Source organism: Peromyscus leucopus, chromosome 20 (assembly GCF_004664715.2).
Source record: "Peromyscus leucopus breed LL Stock chromosome 20, UCI_PerLeu_2.1, whole genome shotgun sequence".
Classification (NCBI taxonomy): Eukaryota; Metazoa; Chordata; class Mammalia; order Rodentia; family Cricetidae; genus Peromyscus; species Peromyscus leucopus.
Genome location: NC_051080.1, coordinates 7,783,859 through 7,802,162, shown reverse-complemented (window position 1 = coordinate 7,802,162; position 18,304 = coordinate 7,783,859). Strand labels below are relative to the sequence as shown.

Below are 18,304 nucleotides of genomic sequence, written 5' to 3'. Positions count from 1 at the left end.
ATGTAAAACAAATTGATATCAAAGGTTGAGGTAAAAGTTTAATTGTTTTACAGCAGTAATTTGGTATAGGTTTTTATGTATGTTCATAAATTTTTTACATTTATACATAATGTGTTTTATACTAGAATTTTCCTACAAAAGATATCATATGCATATTTTGTGCAAATAATGTGGAAGATTTTGTTATTTTGTGGTGGTTGTTGTTGTTGTTGTTGTTGTTTTGCAGCAGGAGGGCTATTAAGACATGGAATACTTTTAGACCATTAAGAGAAAAGAGACTACCAAGACATGACCAAGAAAATATTAAATGAATCTAAACTCAACTGTTGTTTTCAGCCTTTTGATATATGCCTGCCTTATAATTGTAGTGTTTCTTTTTAAATTGTTCTTTTTAATGTGGTAGGTTTGTTAAAATCTAAAACTTTATTATGTATTTTTGGTATGTGTGTGTGTGTGTGTGTGTGTGTGTGTGTGAGAGAGAGAGAGAGAGAGAGAGAGAGAGAGAGAGAGAGAGAGAGAGAGAGAGAGAGGAGAGAGAGAGAGAGACCTTGAATAGACTGAAGGCTTTTAAAAGATGAACTTGAGGAAATGGGAAATGTGTTTGTGTCCTAGGGCACCTGCTGATAGGAACAGGCTGGCCCGAACCAGCACCAGTGATGGTCATAGGCTGTTTTGGTTTAGGTAGTTTTTAAATACTTTCTTTTTGTTTGTTCTTTTCTGTTGTTGGGGAGTGTGTGTGTGTTTGGTTGGTTGGTTGGTTTCTTTGAATTTGAGTGTTTTACTCCTAAATGGCTACTTAGAGCAGCTGGAATTAGGAAATTTACCCTTATGTTAATTCTGTTCACTACAACAAAAAAGCCTATTGTGTGATAAAACAAAATAACTTAAGGGAACCTGCACTCCTGTAGGAGCCTGCCCTGAACTGCTCTCAGCTGCTTAATAGTCAGCAGAGGGTGAGGTGTTTTAAACTGTATTGCTGTAACTGAAGATGGTATGCACCTTTGCAGCTGACAATGACTGAGAGAAAAACAGCAGATACAGCTAATGCAGCAAACAATTATGAAATGTTCAATTTTGTATTGCTTTGCTAAATATTGGTAAATTCTAATTCCTATCTACTGAGAATAGCAGCACTAAGGGAAAAGTGTACTTCTGAGGTTTGAGGAGCTATTGAATGTACCACACCACAGGAGGACAACTTGTGGGAGTCTGGTACTCTCCTTCCACCATGTGGGTACTAGGAATGACACTTGGGTCATCAGGCATGATGCCAAGAGCTTTACTTGCTGGCCCTAGAATCTATTTTCTTAAACACTGTACTAAGTAGAAAGGGAAAGGTAGAAGGTACAAAGAATGTAGTAACATAAAACTCAGTGAGTAAATCATAGAGACAGCCTGGGGACAATAGCTGAGATCCAAGAGAAAAGGACAGGTGATGACCAGAGAGTCTATGTATGGAATTGGAAAGGAAGCACTAAGATTGAAGTTCTTTCAGTAATGTGTCTTATTTGGAAAGATATATAAAACTGAGACATTGTACTCATGTTCACAAATTTATACTACTCAAAGAGAAGACAAGGATTGACATTTTGTAAAGTCAACCTATAAATGGAAGGTTTTCTCCCACCTGTCAGTTCCTTAATAATCACTCAGAGGCTTAATATTAATTATAAATACTCGCCCAGTAGCTCAGACTTTTTACTAACTAGCTCTTACAATTAAATTAACCCATAATTCTTATCTATGTTTAGCCACATGGCATGGCACCTTTTCTCAGCACAACACTCTCATTTTGCTCCTTCTGTGTCTGCCTGGCGACTCCTGACTCCACCCTTCTTCCCGGCATTCTTAGTTTGATCGCCTGCCTATGCTTCCTGCCTGGCTACTGGCCAATCAACATTTTATTAAACCAATTCAAGTGACAGATCTTTACAGGGCACAAGAGGATTATTCCACAGCATTTCCTCCTTTTTGTCTAATTAAAAAGGAAGGTTTTAACTTTAACATAGTAAAATTATATACAACAAAAACAGTTATTAAGTAATAATTACAGTTACATTATCTAGTCCATTTGTATTTGACAAAATTAGACAAAAATTTTTATTATCTATCTTACCTTGTTGAGCCTAAAGTTTCACATTTAGTTTTTTATCTCATAACTACAAAAATTACCTGTAATTATAACTATCTAGTCTTCAACTCCATCAAAGACCCCAGAAGAGTAAAATGTTACCTAACGACAAGGATATCTCTCTGCCTGAACAGTCACTCAGAGTTCCTTTGTATTGTTGGGGCATCCAACTCTGGCCTATAGGCCTAGTATATCTGCCAGACTTTGATGTGAAGCAGGGATTTCTGAAGGACTGTCCTACCTTGTCTTGGCAAAGTTTGCCAGTCGCCTTTCTGGCATCCTGCTGGTCCAGTTTGGGCAGTAACTGTCAGCAATTGAGGCAAGGGCAGTTTCTCTGCCCACATGGCTAGCTTTTGCCATAAAGAAAAACAAACTCTTATGGAGTTTCTTCAATGCCCTTCATCCTCTTTGAAGTAATTGATGCTGCTAGGAGCAGATGTGTATTAGTGTAGAGAAAAGTCTAAGTTCTTAAAACATTTTAAATGCCATACTCTGTAGGTCTATGAAGTGTTTGAAGATTATCTTTCTATCTGAAATATACCTCTGTGTGACCTTAAAAACCTAACTGACGTGACTATAAGTTTGCTATTATAGATGACTATTACCTATACTTCTTAATTATATATTACATTTTTAAGTTAGCTGCATAAACATAATACCCTAAACAAGAGTAGGAATACACATACAATATAACAAAATTAACTTTAAATTTGTATCAATAAACCAAAGCCCATACTCTAATAGTTGTTTGTTATTTTTTTTGGATTAGATTCAGTAATCTACCCTTTTGTCATTTTTTATTTCTTTTCTTTTCTTTCTTTTTTTTTTTTTTTTTTCTTATTTCTTTGGTTTTTCAAGACAGGGTTTCTCTATAGCTGTGGAGCCTGTCTTAGAAACTCTCTCTGTAGACCAAGCTGGCCTCGAAGTCACAGAGATCTGCCTGTCTCTGCCTCCTGAGTGCTGGGATTAAAAGCATGTGCCACCACCACCCAGCTCATCCTGTGATTCTGTATCTGCTCTTTTTTCTTTTCCGAACAAGATCGCTGAATCTAAAATCTCTTATTTAGCTTTTTTCCTGACCATTCTCCTCAGGGTTAGGGTTAGCAACCCCCCCTAAACAATGACAAATGTTCATAATTTATTCTTGGGAATTTTGGCATAGTTCTCTAGACTACTTCCTGTTGATTGGGGTTACTGGTAATCTTTGGAGGCCCTAAGCAAATTTAGGATAGTTGTTAAGTCTTGCCTGTAGTATTCTGTGAGGTTTGATCATTTCAAGTCAGTAGCTTGAAGGTGTTTGGGATGCTGGATCATCTGGGCCATTTTTATTGGTGTCTGATCTCCTTGTTCTGAAAATATATAAACTTTTAAAGATAACATCATCTATATTAATACAAATATAAACTGCATTGTATGTAAGCCAGTCAAAAATAATCTTTTGTTTTATGTTTGAGCAGGTAAAATATATGCTATGTGTATTGTAGTTATTTTAGGTTTATTTTCCCATGTCTGTAGCTAGGATTTCAGGGAGTCTTTCTCAATCAAACTGATTTTCCTTAACTGAGGATGAATCCAGAGCCTCTCATTTCCTATGGAAATAAAAGCAGATCTTCTTTCCCAAAGTAACATATCTTTTGACTTAAATTTTAAACTCTGTGTTTTCCATCTTTACATGGCTTATTGTATTTTTTATTACTCTATTTCTTTTTTAAGAACTTTCTCTACCCTTTTTCTTTTTTCTCTCCCAAGCCTATGTATATTTTTAAACACACTGTAACCAGCGTAGAGACTTTTTTTTTGTCTGAATTTGTCTTTACTGTGTATCTGTAACCTTTTCGGTCTTCATGAGCAAAGCCCCAAATCTGTCATTCAGCAAGCTATCGCTCACAGCTCACATCTAAAGGCAGTAGCTGAGAACCACCTCTCTCTCCTGAGGCCGCTGGGAAAGACGCAGAATCTGCCCTGCTGCTTAGCTCATGGCTGCCGGCAGCCAGCTAGCTCTCTTGTAGACAGTTGTTGGAAGACGTGTCTCTGCGCTGCTGCTGGCATGAGACTGTGAGAGACTAGGAAGCCCAGTGTGGCTGTCTGTTTCCGTTTAGAACCTTTTTAAGCTTTCTCAGGGCTTAGGTGGAAATTCCTGCCCCTGTCTGCCAGCAACTCCCAAATACCCAGGAGCCACTTCCCAAATAATTGACTCAGAGACTTATATTAATTATAAATGCTCGGTCGGGCAGTGGTGATTATCTCTCCTTTCTATTTATGGCTGTCTAGCATCAGGTAGTTTTACAAATAACACCAAAACTAGATTTCCAGTAAGTGAAATCTTTCAGAGAATGTTTTTTTGCCCAGTGTAGTCACCTTGTAAGCCTGTCAAAAGGAGCACATTCACATGTGTGTTGATCATAACAGTTTTCAGCAGAAGACAGTGAGGTGTGCTAAGGAAAACGATTTTACAGTTTTAATAAAGATGCTGCATTATTGTGGGAATGACAAGTTATATGCAACATCCAATCAGCAGCAGTTCCCCTTGTTCTCAAAAGACAGAGTACAGAGAGGGAGCTGAGAGGAAATGCAGCACAGTGTTAATGCAGCTACTGGGAACTGGATCACAGGAAATTGTTGATTTTGTTTGACTGTTCTTTAATTTTTGGGTTCATTAAATGAGTGTGCTTTTATGATTTGGGAGTGAGCTACATGATTACTTGAAAGGAATTCTTCTAGATATGGTAGCAAGCAGCAATGGCAATCTACCTTGTCACTGATTCTTCTTCATCATCTGTAATGTCCACATATGTTTGCTTGCATTCTTTAGTTCAGCTCTCCATTTGGAGGGTGGAGGGCGTGTAGAGACAGCACCTTGCTAGGTAGCCTTGGTTGTTCTTAGACCTCAGCCTTCCGAATGTTGGGGTTACAGGTATGTGCCGCCATGCCCAACATTAAAATTCAGATCTTTCATCATATTAGTTTGGAACCCTTCACTGTTTCTCACACCCATATTGTTCTTGAAACGAGCTGCATTAGAACTAGGTGCCATAGAACTTCATCCTGAACACCACAGCCAATGCATGACTCGTACAGGTAGAGGAGGTATATTCAAAAGAAGGCGAGAGGCTCGGGAGGAGGTGAAAGTGAATGGACTGGAGGGAGTGCCGGGTGTGGTGTTTGATGGGTAGACTGACAAACACAAACCTGTGTTATCTTCAAGTCATTTGCACACAGTTGTATGTATTTTAGCAGTTAGAATTGATAAACGGAAACACTCTCTGGCTGGCTGTGGTGTGTGCCTGTACTCCTGCACTCAAAAGCTAGAGGCCTGAGAATCACCGTTTGGACCAGCATAGACTACATTCTGAGACTTGATCTCAAAACCGATTTTTCAAAATTAGCCATCTTTTTTTTTCTCGTCATTAACAACTTCATGTATCACAGAGTTGTTTAATGTTATGTCCTGCAAAATGCTGAAGACTGTAGTGCTTTCTGATAAGTCACTGGCAGTACATTTACACTCAGGGTGTGTATAAACAACCTCCCGTAATCAAGACACATTCTGAGACATGGGGACTTAGGGGATTCTTCATTGTATAGGCCTCATGGAGCCTGTATTTACTGAAGCCTATATACAGAGTCTGTTACACAAGAAAGCTCTAAGTAGAAGAAAAAATTATAATAGTTGAAGCAGGCACATGTGGTATCAATATCAAGTGTTTTCATTTATATATGACCTACTGTCCTTTATGTGGCTGGCTGGATTTGTTTTCACCAGCTACTGCACCCAGTTGCCTACATACTCACTTCGGATGATAGGAAGTTTTTAGTCTCATCCGACTTTTATGAGTCATGTATGCAGCCATGCATGCCATCTGTCATTGACCAGCACATTATATACATTATTGTATAGCACAGAAAATCTTTTCGATAGGTAACATAATAGAATCTCAAATTTTGAACATAATAAGAAATGTTCCTTTTGACAGTCTATATATCATTCCAGTTGTATTTGTTTCATGTGAGTGAAATATTATTTGGAGTACTTAAAATTTAAATGGATATCTTGATTTCAAGTTTCATAATAAGTTTCATTGGTATTTATATATCTGAATATGAATAGGAATGAAATTTGTAATCTGACTTTTTAAGATTGTCTTTTATAATTCAGTAATTATATTCTTCATTAAATCTGTTTTGAAATATCAGACATTTCCTGAAATGATGTTAATTTGAGATACTGGATATATAATACACATTAAAAATCGATTTAGGGCTAGAAAGATGGCTCAGCATTTAAAAACTTTTGCTGATTTTGTAGATGACTTTGTTCTCTTCCCAGCACCCACACGGCAGCTCACAACCATATGTAACTCCAGTTCCAGAAGATCCAATACCCTCTTCTGATCTGGGGGCACGAAGCACATGGATGATACATGTATATGTATACAGGCAAAATACTCATACACAGAAAAATAAGTCAGTCTTTAAAAATACTTTTTAATTTATTCAAACATACACACAGTTACATAATAGCCAAAAATAGAATCCAATGCCCTCTGCTGGACACTGCAGATACCTGCATACATGTTTGCACACACACACACACACACACACACACACACTCACTCACTTACTCACTCACACACACACACTGTACACATGAGCAAAATAAAATCTTTAAGAAAAAAAGTTGTGGCCAAGATTTCTTCGCAATTTTTTGAATCTGTTATATAAACATGATTTAAAGAATTTATTTCAGTGTCAGATATTTTTGCCTTTTCTTTTTCTAGGTGGTTTCAGACGCCCTCCCAGGTGTTCTATCATGCAGCTACTGAGCATGGAGGAAAGGACGTGTACCCGGGGCAGTGTCTCTGGGAAGGTTGTGAGCCTTTCCAGAGACAGAGGTTCTCCTTCATCACCCACTTACAGGTGCGCTTTCTGGACCCCGTCCTTAGCAGCCCAGCTGGTCGAGGTAGAGATTATAATGTGTATCTTTTCTTTTCTCCTTAAGGACAAGCACTGTTCAAAAGATGCTCTGCTGGCAGGATTAAAACAAGATGAACCAGGACAAGTGGCAAATCAAAAATCTTCTACCAAGTAAAGAAAATTAGTTTCCTTCCTATCGAGCGTAAAGAACAAGTAGTCCCTCCAGTGGTCAGGGGCCTGTCTCGCATTCCTGGCACTGAGAAAAAGTAGAAAACTAGGCAGACTACAAGACCCAACAAAAAGAAACTTAGCGTATGGGAAATCCAAAACCTGTGTTCTAACCCAGCTCTCACTACCAAGCTATGAGATTCTGCTCAAACTACATAAATTCTCTCCATGTATATCTCTATGTAGGTATCTGTTTTCATAGCAGTTGCACTGTGTGGTCTGTAAAGTAGCCCTAAGTTTTGGAAACAAGTGATTAGGCAGGCTGATAATAGAGGAGGGAGGTCTTTTTTTTTTTTAATTATTATTTAGGGAGTGAACATGTATTTGACAATGGCAAAGAGATACCTTCTATCTACACATACATGCACACCTATAAATATATATTCTGGCTTACATATGAAGAACACACACACACACACACACACACACACACATATATATGGGGGTATATTGCTGGGAATTGAACTCGGACCTCAGGAAGAGCAGCCAGTGCTCTTAAGCACTGAGCCATCTCTCCAGCCCCCTCTACATTATATTTTTAATATTCAGAATTTACGTTGAAAAAGTCAGAACTCTCCCTAGTTTACAAGTTTCAGAAGAAACACGGGTAGAAAGCCTCCACCAGTGCTGCCTCCTCCAGCTCGGCAGGTGGTGCAGCTGCTCTGTTGGGCCCCAGAAACTAGCAGTGGTTTCCGTGGGAGTTTACACTGTGGGGTCTCTGCGGTCCTTCGGGCCTGTGTCTATAATAAGACTAGTGGGACTTTGTTCACAACTCCTTTGTGTTACAAAGACTGGTTGAAAGTAAGAGTGTTAGGAAAGCACTGTGAAGACTGTCCTTCGCACAGGCTCTAATACCCGGGGCAGCTTTCTTCCTGATCTAAAATTGTAGGCTGTTTTCTTCCTAGCAAACAGCTTCACAGTACTTAAAGATGAGAACTCGACAACTTTGGTACTGTGTTAAGTCACTGTTACTGCCTCCTTACCCGGCACAGTAACGTTAGAGACGGACCAGGCTGTACAGTGTTGTTGAGTAGTGTGTAGTGCTGCTTTATATGATGCCTGCAGGCAGAGGGATGGAATGGTCCAGGTGAGGTGGAGCCACATTGTAAGACCCTGTCAAAAAGAAAGGGAGAGGCTGGGAAATTCAAGCCCTAAAACAGAGAGCTGTTTGTGTAGGCTGGCGGAGGGGTGGGGTCACAGTTGTGTGTCTAGCAGTTAACATTGTCTGTCTGTCTGATCACTTTAGGCAGCCAGCTTTGGGGGGCACAGGCTCAGCTCCTAGAGCACAGAAGGCCATTGCGAGTCACCCCAGTGCTGCACTCATGGCTCTCAGGAGAGGCTCAAGGAACCTGGTCTTCCGGGACTTTACAGTAAGTACACCTTAAAACGCTTGTCCTTAAAGCTGTGGCCTGTGTGACTTAGATCTTTATTCTTTTCTTTATATTCTCCATTCTTTTTAAGGATGAAAAAGAGGGACCAATAACTAAACACATCCGACTAACAGCTGCCTTAATATTAAAAAATATTGGTAAATATTCAGAGTGTGGGCGCAGGTGAGTAATCTGTTTCCATAACCAAGGTAAATTTATTGTATTTTTATGTGTGAGTTAATGACATTACCTATCGCTTAGTTGCTGTTTTTCTGATTGATTTGTGAATGTGTCCAAAAGCTAATGGTAAGGCCAGGCCATCATGGTCTCTCCAAAGTCAAAAATAAAGTTGAAAGAACAGAAAATAAGCCGTAACTTGTTTTATTTTCAATTTTCTTTCTGACCATAGCATTTAAAGAAGAAAAAAAAAGTTCTTCTGAGAAAGAAACCTGAGTGGTTATTGGGGAAAAGAGGGAATTGGCTATTTGCATCACGTGCAATCAATTCAGTTCCATTTGACAGTTGGTGTTTTTAATAAGCTTATCAATGAATATTAGAAGTCACTAATACTTTTGATGTTTATAATTACTTTCTAGTGGCTTTAAGCAAGAGCATAATCTGTATCATAATTTTTTTCTTTCTGGTGTTTTCGAGACAGAGTTTCTCTGTGTAGCTTTGGAACTTGTCCTGGAACTTACTTTGTAGATCAGGCTGGCTTCGAACTCACAGAGATCTGCCAGCCTCTGCCTCCCAATTGCTGAGATTAAAGGTGTGTGCCACCACCGCTCAGCAGTAGAGATATTTTTAAAGTATGAATGACTCTTTGCCCTTGTGAAAATATGTCCTGCTATATCCTCTTAGAGCAGTGGTTCTCAGCCTTCCTAATGCTGTGACCCTTGAATACAGTTCCTCATGTGGTGGTGACCCCAACCATAACATTATTTCATTGCTATTCCATAACTAATTTTGCTGCTGTTATGAGTCATAATACTGCTCTGCGTGTCTCCCTTCAGCTCATCTTCCTTCCACTCCATAGCCTCAACTGAGCAGCCTAGAAGCTCTCAGCATGCTTTTAACATATTAGGCCTGTCTCCTACAAATGCCTTCTATCTACATTCAATCCAGTTTTAGGTATTATAATATTTAAAGTAGATTTTCAAAGCATAAAAAATTGTGGAATTAGAAAAGAAGATAATTGTACTGTATCAGCTTTTAAAATTTTTGTAAGTGATAACTTTTTGAAATTAAAATATAAATACATCATTTCTCTTCGTCCATTTCCTCCCTCCAACTTCTCCATGTCTTTCCCTGCCCTCTTCCCTCCCACATTTTCTATAATTGCTATTGCTACACACACACAAAATACTCTCTCTCTCTCTCTCTCTCTCTCTCTCTCTCTCTCTCTCTCTCTCTCTCTCTCTCTCTCGCACACACACACACACACACACACACACACACACACACACACAGAGTTATATTACTTGTATATAGATGATTTCAGGGCTGATGACTTGGTACTAGATAACCAATGAAGGAAGTCATTCCTTCCTTGGGGAAAACTGTTTTTCCCTCTCAACAAGCAGTCTATAGTTGCCTATCGTTCTTTGTCTGTGGATAGAGCACACTTGAATGTCTATTGGGATTGTCCTTGTTGAGGTCCAGTTTAGGCAGCCATGTTGTTGGACTTTGTGGCTATAGCTTCCCTGTCATTTCTTGGAGACAGTCTCACAGCATACTTCCTGTTCCTTATCTCTAAAAATCATTCTGCCTCTCTGCAGTGATTCCTGAGCTAGAACTGTATTTATCTCTGGGTATAAGGATTTAGAATGCAGTTTGAAATCACCCTGATTTAGTGGAGTTGTAGTAACAGGTTCTGTTCTAAGATTTGTGACCCCAGTGGGCCCAGATAGTTGGTTGTAGGTAGAGTGTCCTGTCCTGCAGCCACTCTCAAATAATCACTGAGAGGCTTCATATTAATTACAAGTGCTTATTACCTCATTTCTACATGTCCTGCTTCCTCGGCAGCTGGCTGGTGTCTCCTCTGACTCCACCCTTCTTCCAGCATTCTCAGTTTGGCTGTCCTGCCTAATACTTTTTGCGTGACTGCTGGCCAATCAGCATTTAATTAAACATTTCAAGTGACAGATCTTTACAGTGTACAATGGGAGTATTCCACAGCAGTTGATGGTTCCCTCCTCTTGAGTGCTGGCCTTCAATCCAATTAGAGAGATACTGGTTACTGCCAAGGTACATGGCACTATTGTTCCCTTAGGAATACCTGCCATGCTGTCATTAGTGTGGTTCAGAGGCCTCACAGCCGTGCAGGACTAACGGTTGCTTTCTCTCTCTTGGGCCTTACATTGTACGTTCCAGTGCTGTGCAAGTTGGTCCCCCAGGAGAGACTTTAAGGTCAGATCCAGTTCAGATCCTCAAATCCAACCAAAATCCCCATGTCATTCTTCTTAGAAACAGAAAAAAATATCCCTAGACCTGCACATGCAGAAGAATGAAATTAGACCTCTATCCATCACCTTGCACACAAACTACCTCTGCATGGACCAGAGACCTACACGTGAAATACTGGAAGGGCTGGAATGAAAAGTAGATGGTAATCTACAGTACACAGGTGTGGAAAGGGCCGCTGTGACTGGGACCCCATATGCTCAGGAACTAAGGCCAGCAGTTGACAAGTGTGACCTCATAAAACCAAAATCTCCTTCACAGCTAGGGTCAAAACCAATCGAGTACAGAAGAAGCCCACAGAAGCAGGAGAGGAAGTTTTCCAGCTATATGTCCCGAATATAGAAAGAACTAGAAAAAACAAAAGTTTTCAGTCAATAAAACGAATGACTCATTCAGAAAGTAAGCTATAAATCTGAGCAGATTCTCAAAAGAAAATATAAAAATGACTAAATAAAATCATTTTTTAAAATGCCCATTGCCCCAGCTTTTAGAGAAAGGCAAATCAAAATAATTTTAAGATTTCATCTTACCCAAGTCAGAATGACAAAGATGAAACAAACCAACAGACACCCAATGCTGGAGATGATGTGGTGAGAGGGAGCCTCACTCACTGTTGGTGGACTGCAAACTGGTGCAGCCACTGTAGAAGTCAGTGTGGAAAATTCAAAATGCCAAAACAATACCATATCCCTCAGGTGTGCCACTGGTGCGTGTGCCCAAGGACCTCACACTCGACTCCAGACACTCGGTCTGCCATGCACTGCTGCTCCGTTCCCAGTAGTTAGCAAATGGAAACAGCCTGAGGGGCCTCCGGCTAACACGTGCACACCAAATGTCGTTTTCGCTGTGTAATATGATTAAGCTGTAACGGAAAATGAAATTAGCAGATAAATGGATGGAACAAGAAAATATATTGAATGAATTAACAGAGACCTAGTAAGACAAAATTTGCAGGAATAATTTTTTTGTTAATGTGCAACATGAAAAATATCAAGTTGGTTTTGTGGCGGGGGTGTGTTTGGTTTGGGTGCTAGAGGGTGACCACTCACAACATTTAAGTAGTGATTGTTTTCATGTTCCGGCAGCAGGCCCTCTGGGAATCCCGGCGTCTCCAGTATGCTCATACTGTGTTCCTCCTCCGTCCTCGCTGTCCTCCCCACCCTTGTTTTGTCACTGTGGCCTGCTTTGCAGCCACAAAACAAACTAATGCAACTTCCGACTCACATCAGCGTCTTGGTCTTCACCTCTCAGCTTTTGTTCCAGTGTCCTGCTGTCCTTCCTGTCAGTTTGCCCTTCCAGTGTTTCTGCTCTCTCTGTGATGCTCCTCAGATGAGCACTGCTTTCTATAGCCTGTTTTCTTTTTCTTTTATGTGTATGGACGTTTTACCTGCAGGTATCTGTGCACTGTATGCAGTACCCACAGAGGCCAGAAGAGGGTGTTGGGTCTTCTGGAACTGGAGTTATTATGGTTGTGAGCTACCATGGGGGTGCTGGGAATTGAACCCAGGTCCTCTGGAAGAGCAGCCAGTGCTCTTCACGGAGCCAGCCTTCGCTCCAGTCCCTGTAGCCTTTCTTAGGCTGCATTTTCATTTCCCACAGGGTTTGTTGTTCTCTGATTCTCTAGGCTGGCTGTCGTTTGACATTTCATCTCTGTTCTGTAAACAGTTTTAATGTCTCTTATTCTCTACTAAGCCATGTTCAGACTGTACTCTTTCCAGCATGCACTTTAGAATGCTGCCTTTAATCCCAGCACTTGGGAGGTAGGGGCAGGTAGGCCTGGTCTACATAGCAAGTTGCGGGATAGCCAGGGCTACATGGATAAACCCTGTCTCCAAAAAGGGGGAGGGGGTTGTGTTATTTCGCCCTAATCTGTGTTCTTTTGTCTGGTATCAAATTCGGATCAGAAAAGCGTTTTTGCTACAGTGTTAGGGCCCAGTGGCATTCGAGGTCACATTTCTTTGCATGTGATCTATTTTTCCATTCACAGGTTTCAGCATATGTCTGGCTTTCTAAAGTGTAATGACTGTGATATCTTGTAGGTTGTTTTAACTGTTACCAAAACAACTGTACATATTGATGGGGTGTTCTGTGATGCTTTGATACCCACACATTGTATACTGTGTAAAGCCTGTCTCCATCCTTCTATCTTTGTTTGTTTGTTTTTGTGGTAAAAGTTGGGATGCCTTTCCTCTACGTCTTTGAAGTCCACAGCAGCACCTTCCACCCCGTGCAGTAGCACACCGTAGCCTCGGGCTCCACACCGTGCCCTAGTGCTGCTCACTGAGGAACCTTTCTCCAGCTCTCCTCCTCCACCCTCTTTAGACCCTGCTAAGTACCAGCTACTCGGTTTGATTAAGATCAGCCTTCGGCCTTCCTGTGCATGAGATCATGGAGTCCTTGTCTTTCTGTGCCTTGCTGCTCTCATGCAGCATAGGGAATGGCCGTGAACTCTAGTCACACTCGCAGGAACTGTTTGTTGTCATGGCCGATTAGCATTTCATTTATGTGTGTACCATGTTGCCTTGTTCATTCATTAGCTGATGGACACTTCAGATGTTTCCAGTTCTTGCTCTTGTGAATGGTGCTGCAGTAAATATGGCAGAGTGATTTAATTTTGTTAGCTTTTCATTAGTGCCGATATACAGAGCAAGTTGCAAGCCAGTGCCAGGGCTACATAATGAGACCCTAGAGGGAGGAAGGGATGGAAGGAAGGAAACAAAGAAAAAGAAAAAGAAAGCCTTTGGAACTGTGAGTGGGGCTGGAGAGATGGCTCAGCAGTTAAAGAGCACTGGCTGCTCTTCCAGAGGACATGGCTTCAGTTTCCAGCACCCACATGGTAGCTCACAACTGTGTGTAACTCCAGTTCCAGTGAGCATCTTCTGAGTGGGAGCATGTGACGGAGGCTGCTCATGCCATGACCTTACTTCCTCCTGCTCAGGGCCCACCAACCAACCCTTGTGCACACACACAGCCCCAATGACATAGACTTCTAGTGCATTAATGGATAGTCAGTAGATGACGTCAAAAACTGCTGTCCCAAAGCCCAGGCCCTCCACAGAACAGCCTTTTGGACACCACTTGACATCTAGATGACTGGTGATGCTGGACTTTATAGCTCTCACCCATTTTTTTATGTCATCTTTAAAGAAGTGTGTCTTTGGCCAGGTGGTGGTGGCGCACACCTTTAATCCCAGCACTTGGGAGGCAGAGCCAGGCAGATCTCTGTGAGTTCGAGGCCAGCCTGGGCTACCGAGTGAGTTCCAGGAAAAGCGCAAAGCTACACAGAGAAACCCTGTCTCAAAAAACCAAACCAAATAAAAAGCAAGTGTGTGTTTAAGCGAGTTGCCCATTCTTTCGTCGGGTCGTTTGCATTTTGCTGTTGAGATGTTGCTATCCCTTAGATGCCATTACCTCTCCGTCAGCTGCTCTCTGTCAGCTGCATGCTCTCCAGATAGCTCCTTCCTTTCTCCCGCCACCCTGACAGTTGTCTCCTTTGCTGAACAGAAAGCTTGGTCTGTTTTTGTGTTAGTTTCTTGTGCCTTTGGGATTTTTATCCTTAAAAGCATTGCCCATTTCTGTGGCCAAGGGTATTCCCTTGTATTTTCTGGGAACAGTTTTATATCTCACAGCTGAGGCTCGTCCATTTTGAGTTTATTGTTTTCATTGTTGATAGATTCCTGTGGACCCTCACTTGTTCACAGATTCCCTGTGGACCCTCACTTGTTCACAGATTCCCTGTGGACCCTCACTTGTTCACAGATTCCCTGTGGACCCTCACTTGTTCACAGATTCCCTGTGGACCCTCACTTGTTCACAGATTCCCTGTGGACCCTCACTTGTTCACAGATTCCCTGTGGACCCTCACTTGTTCACAGATTCCCTGTGGACCCTCACTTGTTCACAGATTCCCTGTGGACCCTCACTTGTTCACAGATTCCCTGTGGACCCTCACTTGTTCCTAGATTCCCTGTGGACCCTCACTTGTTTTCTCCCATGTCTGTGCATCTTTTTCAGCTGGCTGTAGGTACATACATTCCATCAGGTGTTCCTCTGTGTCTGTACCAGTGCCATGCTGTCCTGGGTTCCCAGCTCTATGTGTTACTTCAGCAAGCACTTCACTGAGTGGATATATTGAGTGTGGATTCATATACTTCGAGAATGACAAGTTTTCATGTTTCCTTTCTTTTAGCTTTCAATTGTTTTCTAATCACTTCAGGAAATCTTTTTTACTTAATCCTCAAACCTGTTGGGTTTGTACTTCTAGAGGGCATCCTTTGTTCCAGTTGCTGTTGGATGACGCCCTGACAGTGGTTGAGTTCAGGTCTTCTCATCGGTGTGAGGATGTTAATGCTGGCAGTTTTCAGTTGTTGGTTTTGTTTTTTTTTTTATTCCTGCTCTTTTGTATAGTTATTCTTTCCTCAGATGTTTCAGTACTTTAGGGATTCCTTTATATTTTAAGAATAGAATATGTAACCCAGGCATGATGGTGGACACCTATAACAGAAGGATGTGATGGAGGTCAGTGGGGGCCTCTTTGCAAGACCAGCTCAAAATTGAGTAAAGAAAGGTTGTAAGATTGGGGAGTTGTAGCTCCCGGCTTTTCACTGACAGTTGCTGTCTGTGGGTGATCTCCCGGAGCTCCCTTGGTTATCAGCCCCCAGGGTCAGTTGTATACGGAGGATTTGTTGGTTTTGTTTTTCTCTCCATAGAATATGCCAGTTTTAAGGACAGTTAACAGGAAGGCTTGCATTTGGAAATGAGATTGGAAGGGGTCCTCGGTTGTCTCTTAATCCTGTTTTCCACTCGGATTAATTCTCTTCCCATCTCCTTCAGTACCCATGTCTAAAACCTAAGCCCTTCTGTTTTGTTTCTCAAGATTTCTTTATCTCTTGGTGCTTTTTTTTTGGTAGGGTATAACCTTTGTTCCAGCTGTTTGGTTTTCCTAGAAGACAATTTGTATCTTAAAATGTTTCTATTAATACATTTTAGGCCAGCATATGAAATTGAAAATTCAGGGGGGAAAAAAGAAGTTAGGTTTATTATTAATTTTTAACCGTAAGCTATAAATAAGTATAAATAATAGAAGAAAAGGCTCGGGACGTACCTGGTTCCAGTGGTAAAGCATGTGCAGGGCCTGGAGCACAATCTCCAGCACTTAACCCCCCCCCCCCCAAAAAAAAAATTGAGTTTGCTTTCTTTGATTTGATACAGGTCTCTCTATACAACCCTGACTAGAACTCTATGTAGACCAGGTTGGCCTTGAACTTACGGAGTTCCATCTGCCTCTGCCTCCCGAGTGCTGGGATTAAAGGCACATGCCTCTCAGCTGAGCTGAGTGTCTTTTGTATAAAAATCATGCAATTTTCAATTGATTTTAAAATTTGGTAAATAAAATTTTGAAATAAGTCATTTATACAGAGCCCACAAAGCATAATATTGAGTTCCTAGAAAGTGCTCACCCACAGAAGCAACCCTGGCCCACCTTCAGTCAGTCTCCTCCTTCCCCTCCATTGTTCTAGTCAGGACTACTACAGGGTAGTGACCTGACTGATTTGATAGAAGTCAAATCATTCAGTGGGGGTTTTTCAGCAGGAACCAGGAGACTGCTTCTGTGGTTGCACGTAGCAGTAGTTGTTCATATTGGAGGACAGAGTTCTGCATTTCCCTTTTCCCAGTCATGGGCAGTGAACCTGGGCCTTGAACCTAGAGCCTTAGACATTCTGTGCGGGCGTTCCACCACCAAGCTTTCTTCAGCCTTCCACATAAGTGTTGAGTGAGGTTTTTTGTTTGTTTTCTTTTGTTTTACTTTCCCCATGATTTACTTCTCTACAGTGTTTTTAGTAAAATTTTAGGAATGTCTTCACCTTTGTTTTGCTTCTGGTTTTGTTCTTTTATTTTCTACACTTCACCTGCATTCATGTATATGCAGCAGAGGTGTGCACTGCCCACAGGGGTCAGAAGGTGTCACACCCCATAGTACTGCAGTTACAGAAAACTGAGCCACCTGCTGTGGATGCCAGAAACCCGACCCTCTGAGTCATCTCTCCAGCCTCTTCTCTGCTTTCTCTACCCAGGATTACTTTAATGAACTAGTGAAGTTCTTGGGTAACCTCAGTGCTGTGTGACTTGTTTTCTAGATGTTTAAAATGAAGTTTTCACGCTTAAGCCCAACTTGAAATCACTGTGCAGTGAACATTAGACTGTTGCACATAGTGAGTTGGTGTGCATGCCTCAGCCTCCTGTCTGTCTGTCCACTCTTCATTCCCGTCAGACCCAGTCCTTCCGAGGCTGTCTCCCCATGTGATGCTCCCGCCTCTGTATTCACAGCCACATCAATACTGTGACCTTTGTGATGGGAAATTTCAAGTTTATAAATGTTCTTGTTCCTTGCCAGCAATTTTCTGATTGGTGCGATTTCTAAAACCCTAAATGAAGATAAATAGCCTTGTAACCTTGTTTGTGGATACAAATCTTGCCTGGCTAGAAAGTCAATTGAGTTCAGGGAGCCTTAGTTTACTCACCAGTAAATTGTACTAGCTGATGGCTAGCTTGTTCCTCCTCTTTCTACAAAGCTGTATTAATACTGGCTTGGATTATGGAATTGTATGATGTTTCTATTTTAGTTGTATAATCTGTGATAAGGAATCTTAACCATGATCCTGGAGACTGACAATCTGCATTTTTCTTCCCCTAGATTGTTAAAGAGACATGAAAACAACTTATCAGTGCTAGCCATTAGTAACATGGAAGCTTCCTCCACCCTTGCCAAATGCCTTTATGAACTTAATTTTACAGTTCAGAGTAAAGAACAAGAAAAAGACTCAGAAATGCTGTAGTGAATCCTATCCGACTTACACAGCGGGGACTCAAAGTCAGCTACATTTCACACACTGTTACTGAAGAAAGCACCAAGTCTTAATGGAGCAGAGACCATAGACTGGATTATTTTGTGTCCTCCCATGATGCTGAGAGGAAGCTTCGTATTCTGATCTCTGAACGAATCCCTTTCTTTTCTGTTTAAAAAAAAAAATCTAAAAAGGAAAAAAAAAAAACAAACAAACTACTGTGGGATTGTCAACCAGCTTATCTGCAGGATGTCTCGGATCTGGCCAATCCTGATGGAGACTGGTGTGATCAGAATTCAGTACCATCCACATTGGAATATACATGGAATAGTGTAAAACCTACGTGAGCAGAT

General features: G+C 41.3%; 1 protein-coding gene across 1 annotated transcript in view; it reads left to right on the top strand.

Moving 5' to 3' along the window:
- The window catches only part of Arid2 (AT-rich interaction domain 2), a 145,559-nt gene that overhangs the window by 124,693 nt on the left and 2,562 nt on the right, over positions 1 to 18,304 (top strand). The window contains exons 17-21 of the mRNA XM_028869302.2: positions 6,910 to 7,048; positions 7,131 to 7,216; positions 8,520 to 8,643; positions 8,735 to 8,826; positions 17,801 to 18,304. The exon at positions 17,801 to 18,304 is cut by the window's right edge and continues 2,562 nt beyond it. Of these exons, the coding sequence (XP_028725135.1) occupies positions 6,910 to 7,048; positions 7,131 to 7,216; positions 8,520 to 8,643; positions 8,735 to 8,826; positions 17,801 to 17,942 (583 nt within the window). The 3' untranslated portion in view covers positions 17,943 to 18,304. The remainder of the gene's footprint in view (positions 1 to 6,909; positions 7,049 to 7,130; positions 7,217 to 8,519; positions 8,644 to 8,734; positions 8,827 to 17,800) is intronic.